General features: G+C 39.6%; 1 protein-coding gene across 1 annotated transcript; it reads right to left on the reverse strand.

Annotated features, from left to right (window-relative positions):
* Positions 1 to 7: 7 nt before the first annotated feature.
* LOC118740441 lies at positions 8 to 2,437 on the reverse strand. The gene is made up of 5 exons (XM_036471989.1): positions 2,424 to 2,437; positions 1,804 to 2,286; positions 1,379 to 1,738; positions 1,100 to 1,306; positions 8 to 1,042 (listed from the first exon to the last, which is right to left on the reverse strand). The coding sequence occupies exons 2-5, from the start codon at positions 2,211 to 2,213 to the stop codon at positions 301 to 303; spliced, it is 1,719 nt and encodes a 572-aa protein (XP_036327882.1). The 5' UTR covers positions 2,214 to 2,286; positions 2,424 to 2,437; the 3' UTR covers positions 8 to 300.
* Between the last annotated feature and the right edge of the window lie 4,063 nt (positions 2,438 to 6,500).

The raw sequence follows: 6,500 nt of genomic DNA on the forward strand, positions 1-6,500 counted from the left end.
ATGACAAACAAATATTATAGCAAATAATTATAACATCAATATGTGGTGACAACTCAACTCTACAAAAATTAGTTGATAACAATAAGTGATGGCGAAAAATAGAATATGTTTGTAAACTTAAACGAATAAGAAATTTCCAGGTATGTAATTCTAATTATTATAAGTAGTAGGTACGTAGCCCAGCATAATTTTTGCTTAATATCAGGGGCAAATCAACATATTCAGCATATGCAGAAATTAATTCTTGATTAATTATTAGATAACTAATTTATTACGAAAATCAAATATCAACCGTTTTATTTATGATCCGCTTGTGCATGAAGTGGAGGCAACATCAGCCGTGTTTACAATCAGAGCAGGGGAGCTTGCGCTGGTGTTTACGTTAATACTATCATTTTGCTCACCACTGCTTACGATAAACTTTTTGTGTCCTGTTAAACCCTGTTTGTTTATGTAGAAGCTCTTCTGTACTGCAAGTGGACTTGTACTAATATCGTCAACGTTCAGTCTATTAAGAAAACTAGCAGCGGCTTTAGAGGCGCTATCGCAGGAAGACAATTCGATACTGATACTTGAACATCCACCAATCGAGGATGTTTCACTCTTCATGTCATCTAATAATGTAGCATCATCTTGTATATCTGTGCTCATTGGTTGCAATCCATTACCTCCGCTTGTATCACCACTGCCTACGGATGCATTACTAGTTGTCGAAACAGTGTTATTTGTAAGTTTGTCATCATTGTCCGCAATGGAAATGCCTTCGTCAATACTACCACCTCCAATGCACATAGGCTCACTACCACCAGAAACGGAAGAAGTCGTTGAAGAGGCGGATGAACATATACCTAAGGTAGTAGTTGAGTCGATGATTCCACCACTTACGCTGCTACTCGGCGATGAACATGCTGAATTATTATTTGTATTGTTGGTGCATAACTTTGAAATGAATAGCTTTGGTGTTATTCGACCATCATATGTTCCAGAATCTGGACTGGGGCATATTGAAGATGGTGACTGACAAACAGGCGAAGTTCCCCGACTAAAAAATAATAAATTAGAAATCAAACACAAAGTTTGAGTTTCAGCTTAACTCTACCTCTCGGTAAATATTTTCTTTAATGGTGGTTGGGAGTATACATTCCAATTACTGCCAGGGCCACTGTCATCCAGCTCAAATTTACGTTTAACAGGGCCTAACTGCGAGGGCCGCATAGCAATTGGTGACATTGAGCGACGCGTAGCGAAAGTACGTCTTGTTGGCGATGGAGACAAGCCATAAGGAAGCTTCATTCCGGCGCGATTACTGTAAGAATGGAGTAAGCGCCAATTATATATAATTTCTTCTTTTTTTTGCAATAATCAATAGTTTTAATACCTTGTTGGGCTTGGACTTGAACAACATGCTGTCGCAGAGGGCAACATGACCTGCAAGGGATTGCTTAGCTCCTCTGATTTACAGGACCAATTTTCAGCAACTAAAGTCAAATCCTCCCAACTTTGTGACATCTGCATGGCACTGTGTATTTCACGTTCATGATTTGCTTCACGACTGTTTACCATGTCAACGCACTCCTCTTGGCGCAATTGAGAAACTCGTGGCGTGAGACACAGTGGTAAACCACTTGCCGCAGCAGCACTGCCTGCAGCACCAGCTGCTCCATGCGGTGTATAACTAGCCGAATAACGACGAGCTCTTGGTGCAAATATATTAAACATTGGAGCTGGTGATACTTCTCTATAATTTATAAGTGTAACTAAATGTTAGACATTCAGAAAGCTTAAGTTTTGTTAAAATAATACCTTGAGGAAGGATTTGAACGTGGTATTCCAATTTGCATATTATGACTGAAATTGTTACCAGAAGAAACATCTCCAATAGTATCACGCATAGTAAACGTTTGACTCTTCTTTGGTGTAGCTAGCGTCTCTTTGGGGTTAGCTGCGTGTCCCCCGTTGCGCATCGCCAAAGCTGCGGCTGCAGATCGAGTTGTCATACAAGTGGATGCAGGACCAGCGCGTAATATTGGCACACTCAAACAACGTTTTAAGATTTTATTATTTAATGGTGCAGTTATACCCACTGTTGACTCCCCAAAATTTACAGAGCTTGATGCTATCCCGATTGTTTCTGCGTTTGAACTTGTAACTAGTCCTGCGGTTATTGTTTGTGGTGGTCCATCAGCTGCTTGATTAGATTCTCCTAAATCCATTGTGTTCTTGCAATTTTTGACTTCCGACACACTGCTGTTACTTGGTTTATTCTCACTGATCTTCACTGCAATACTGTATAAGCAAAGAACATAATTATTTATCGGATTATGCACGACCTGCTAGTTGTAGACAAATTTGGGAAACCCAGAGGCGGGTAGGCAAACAGGCAATCGGACGGCTCGCAACCTGCTGAGCTGTTAAATACAAACCGACCGCTGGCTGCTCGTCTTCTGCACTGCGATACGCGCGGTGCTGCCAGATGTTACTTAATGGATTTATCAATGTGAAGTGTTTTTGCTCGCCTAGATAAAATGTTAATCTACTAGTCATATATGTAAATAGGAATGCTTTAATAGGGAGATAATGACACTATTGGACGCAATCAAATCGCATTTCAAAGTGATATTGGGGCGTATTCTGGTTTTCCTACGAATCGAACATCATGAACTTTTTCAATCATCTTCTACACAAACTTTTCAAAATTTCGATTCGTACGAAATCAAGAATTCGCCTCATTGTTTGCCATTTATATTTATTTATTTTCAAAAAATTTCAATTTAAAGACAGTTCATTTTCTAACAAAACTCATATAAAACCAAGTTTGAAACTTTTAAAAAGACTACAAAAAGACGCAACAAATTTCACCCAAATTTCATACTTTTTTCAGATGTGTTAGAATTTTTTCGAGTACACAGTTTTAAAGCCCATTAAATTTTAGTTGTAACAAGGCGCATTAATACAAGGTGGTGTTGATTGAACAGCTGAATGGATATTTTTGTCTCTACACTAGTACCTACAGGACGAAAAGGCGCAACTTTAGGATGTCAACAAAACGAAATTACGAAAATTATCTCCCATTCCCTTTCGTTTTGACATCCAGATGTACCAAAAAGCAATAAGAAAATACACGGAACTTTTACTTATATGCAATTGCCACCACCTTGTATGGATGCGCCTTGGTCTGTGATATGCAAGTTTCATGTGGCTAAAACTTACCGTTGATTTTTTAGAGTTTTTTGTCGCATTTGCTTCCATACAGCGAAGAAATTCTAAAAAATCAACGGTAATATTTAGCCACTTAAAACTTGCGCAATATTAGACTAAAATTACATGGACTATAAAACTGTGGACTCGAAAAAATTCTAACACTTCTGAGAAAAAGGTTTGAAATTTGGGTGAAAATTTGATGCTTTTTTGTAAATTTCTAAAAATAAATATATAAACGTGGGTGGCAAACAATATCACTTTGAAATGCGGGTGCTATTGTATTGGCCAATAATGTATATGCGTTCGATCAAGTAAACCCTTTAATAAAAAAAACTTAGAAATAATAGGAAGAAATTGGTAAATTTATTTTTTTTGCAACTGGATAATATAGCGTTTCGATGATACACATGTACAGGTTGATCCATATAGGCCTGTTTTTTCTTTTTAAATAAAATACTTAAAACAGAACTGGATGACGGAATCTTTAATATTACCCGAAATAAAATTCTCGCACATTTACTTTTTAAAAATAATTTTATTCAAATGTTGCCTGTGATTAGGCTGTATGTGGTCCACACGGAAGGTCTAGTTTTCAATTACTCTCTGATATCACACGATAACTTGCTTAAACCAAATGTTGCCGACTTCACAGGCTTCAATTACAAGCAACAAAAAGGCAGTTATCATGGTACGGTAGCGCTCAATATCGACGATTATGGTCTGTCAGCGGTCAACATTGGAATGAATTTATTTTTAAGAAGTAAATGCCAGAGATTGTTCTTTCGGATAACAATAAAGATTACGACATCCCGTTCCGGTTTAAGAGTTTTATTTAAGCTGAGAAAAAAGTATAGCTGGATGAGCCAATGGGCCGTATGAATAAAAATAAGCAATTGCTTTTTCTTAAAATTTCAGATCTTTTACTCAATTTATTCAAACAAAATTGAAGTAAAAGGTATGAAATTTAAAAAAAAAGCAATTGCTTAGTTTTTATTCATACGGCCCAATATATATCGAGCGCTTATATTCTATACGATATATCTGCAATTTTTACAAAAACTATTTCCCATGATAGAACTCATCTGGGACTTCATTGTCACCACTGATTATAATTTTAACTTTGCAATTTAATAGATAAAATTTCCAAAAAGTGATATACCAGGTGTGCATTAACATCATCGATGAAATAAATAAATATAAGCCCTGATATATGTATACATATACAGTGTCGGTCAATAGCACCCCCATAAACGTACATAAGTGGAAAAAGTGGGAAGAGCATCTGAATACCTGTAACTTCACCTCTGGTGTGAGTAAGCTTTGGTCAACCGTGAGGTCACTGTCCAATCCGACGAAGCACGACGACAGAGTCGAAATTTCTTTCAGCGACCATGCTTCGTCAGACCCGGAGCGATGCGCGAACGATTTTAGGCGGCAGTTCATACTGCATCCTCCGGCGGACAAAGCCAAGCGTCGAGTGACCAGAAGGCTGCACAAACTGCCAACAACCTGTGCCCCCTTGCTTTCACTTGCGGTGAAGTTCAGGTGGCCATCGGGAAGGCGAAAGCCACCAAAGCTATGGGTCCCGAAGGAATATGCATGCTGATGCTGAAAAATTTTGGTCCTGCGGGGGTAGCGTACCTAACGGAGGTCCGCAATTTGTCCATTACCACTCTCATCATCCTAGACATATGGAAGGTGGGGAGAGTGGTCCCACTGCTCAAACCGGGGAAACCCGCCAACATAGGAGATTCTTATCGGCCGATAACACTACTTTCCCCGGTAGCGAAGACACTCGAGGCCTCGCTGGTCCCGTATTTCACAAACCACTTGACCCCAGCGAAGCATCAGCATGGTTTCCGTAAAGTGCACAGTACAACAACAGCACTTAACACCATAAACACTCAGATAACTCGGGGCCTTAACTGTAAATGTCCCTGTGAGAGAACGATTCTAGTAGCGTTGGACCTGTCAAAGGCCTTTGACACTGTCAGCCATTCCACGCTACTAGAAGGTACAGAGGCTTCCTCTCTCCCACAGAGGCCTCAAACGGTGGTCGGCAAATTATCTGAGTGGTCGAAACTCGTCGGTAATGTTTAGAGACAAAAAGAGCAAACTTAGAAAAATAAAACAGGGGGTTCCAGAGGGTGGTGCCCTTTCCCCGCTACTGTTTAACTTTTACATTTCAAAGCCTCCTCAACCCCCAGAGGGAGTCTCGATTGCCTCTTACGCCGACGATTGCTCGATCATGGTGACTGGGAATGGAATTGACGACCTGTGTTCGAAAGTAAACGGGTATCTCTCTGAACTTTCTCGCTTCTTCACTGCAAAGGGTCTAGCCCTCTCCCCTACGAAATCCTCTGCGACCCTGTTCACAACCTGGACGAAGGACGTCAGGCTACCGCTAAGAATTCACGTCGATGACACAGATGACACACCAATTCGTAACATTCGACAGCCTGCTCTCCTTCTCTGCGCACGCAACCGCTATTGTCAATAAAGTACAGAGCCGCAACAAGGTCCAGCATGCGGAGAGACCCCTCACGACTCGAAACATCTCTTCGCATGCCCGGAAAACCCCACAACCCTAACGGCGTCGTCCCTGTGGACCGGCCCCATAGAGGCTGCACGCTTCTTGGGGCTGCCGTTAGTGGAACTAGACGAGAACGACTGAGATAACGGCCGATATGGGCGGGGTTGTTGTAGCCGCTACAACAACAACAACAACAGCACCCCATCCCAAAGATATATTGTTTGCCACTTATTTTTAATTATTTATTTGTAAGAAATCTCAATAAAATACAGTTCATTCTCTAACAAAATTCATATAGACTCAAGTTTAAAACTTTGTAAATGGAACAGGTTTTCACCCAAATTTCAAACTTACTCTCAGAAGTGTTAGAAATTTTTTGAGTACACATTTTTATAGCACATTAAATGTTAGTCTGATGTGTGCAAATTTCAAGAGGCTGAAAATTCCAGATGTTTTTTTAGAATTTTTTGTCCCATTTGCTTCCATACAACGAATAGACACAATTCATTTTTATATGAAGAAACCCGCAAAACTCTGAACAATCAACGGCAATTTTTAGCTACTTAAAACTTGCACACTATTAGACTGAATGCACTATGAAACTTCCACATCATTACACAAAAATAAACTGTGTACTCAAATAATTCTAACAATACTGAGCAAAAAGTTTGAAATTTGGGTTGAAATTTGTTGCTTTTTTTGTGGCTGTTCAACAAAGTTTTCCATTTTTAAAACACAAATGGTAACCAAAAACAAACGACGCATC

The sequence above is a fragment of the Rhagoletis pomonella genome, unplaced genomic scaffold (assembly GCF_013731165.1).
Source record: "Rhagoletis pomonella isolate Grant_MI unplaced genomic scaffold, Rhpom_1.0 Rhpom_scaffold_00006, whole genome shotgun sequence".
Classification (NCBI taxonomy): Eukaryota; Metazoa; Arthropoda; class Insecta; order Diptera; family Tephritidae; genus Rhagoletis; species Rhagoletis pomonella.

Coding starts and splice junctions, on each gene's coding strand:
- LOC118740441 (XM_036471989.1), bottom strand. CDS start 2,213: ATGGATTTAGGAGAATCTAATCAAGCAGCTGATGGACCACCACAAACA. Junction 1,739..1,803: donor CGTTCAAATCCTTCCTCAAG/GTATTATTTTAA, acceptor TATAAATTATAG/AGAAGTATCACCAGCTCCAA. Junction 1,307..1,378: donor TCAAGTCCAAGCCCAACAAG/GTATTAAAACTA, acceptor CCATTCTTACAG/TAATCGCGCCGGAATGAAGC.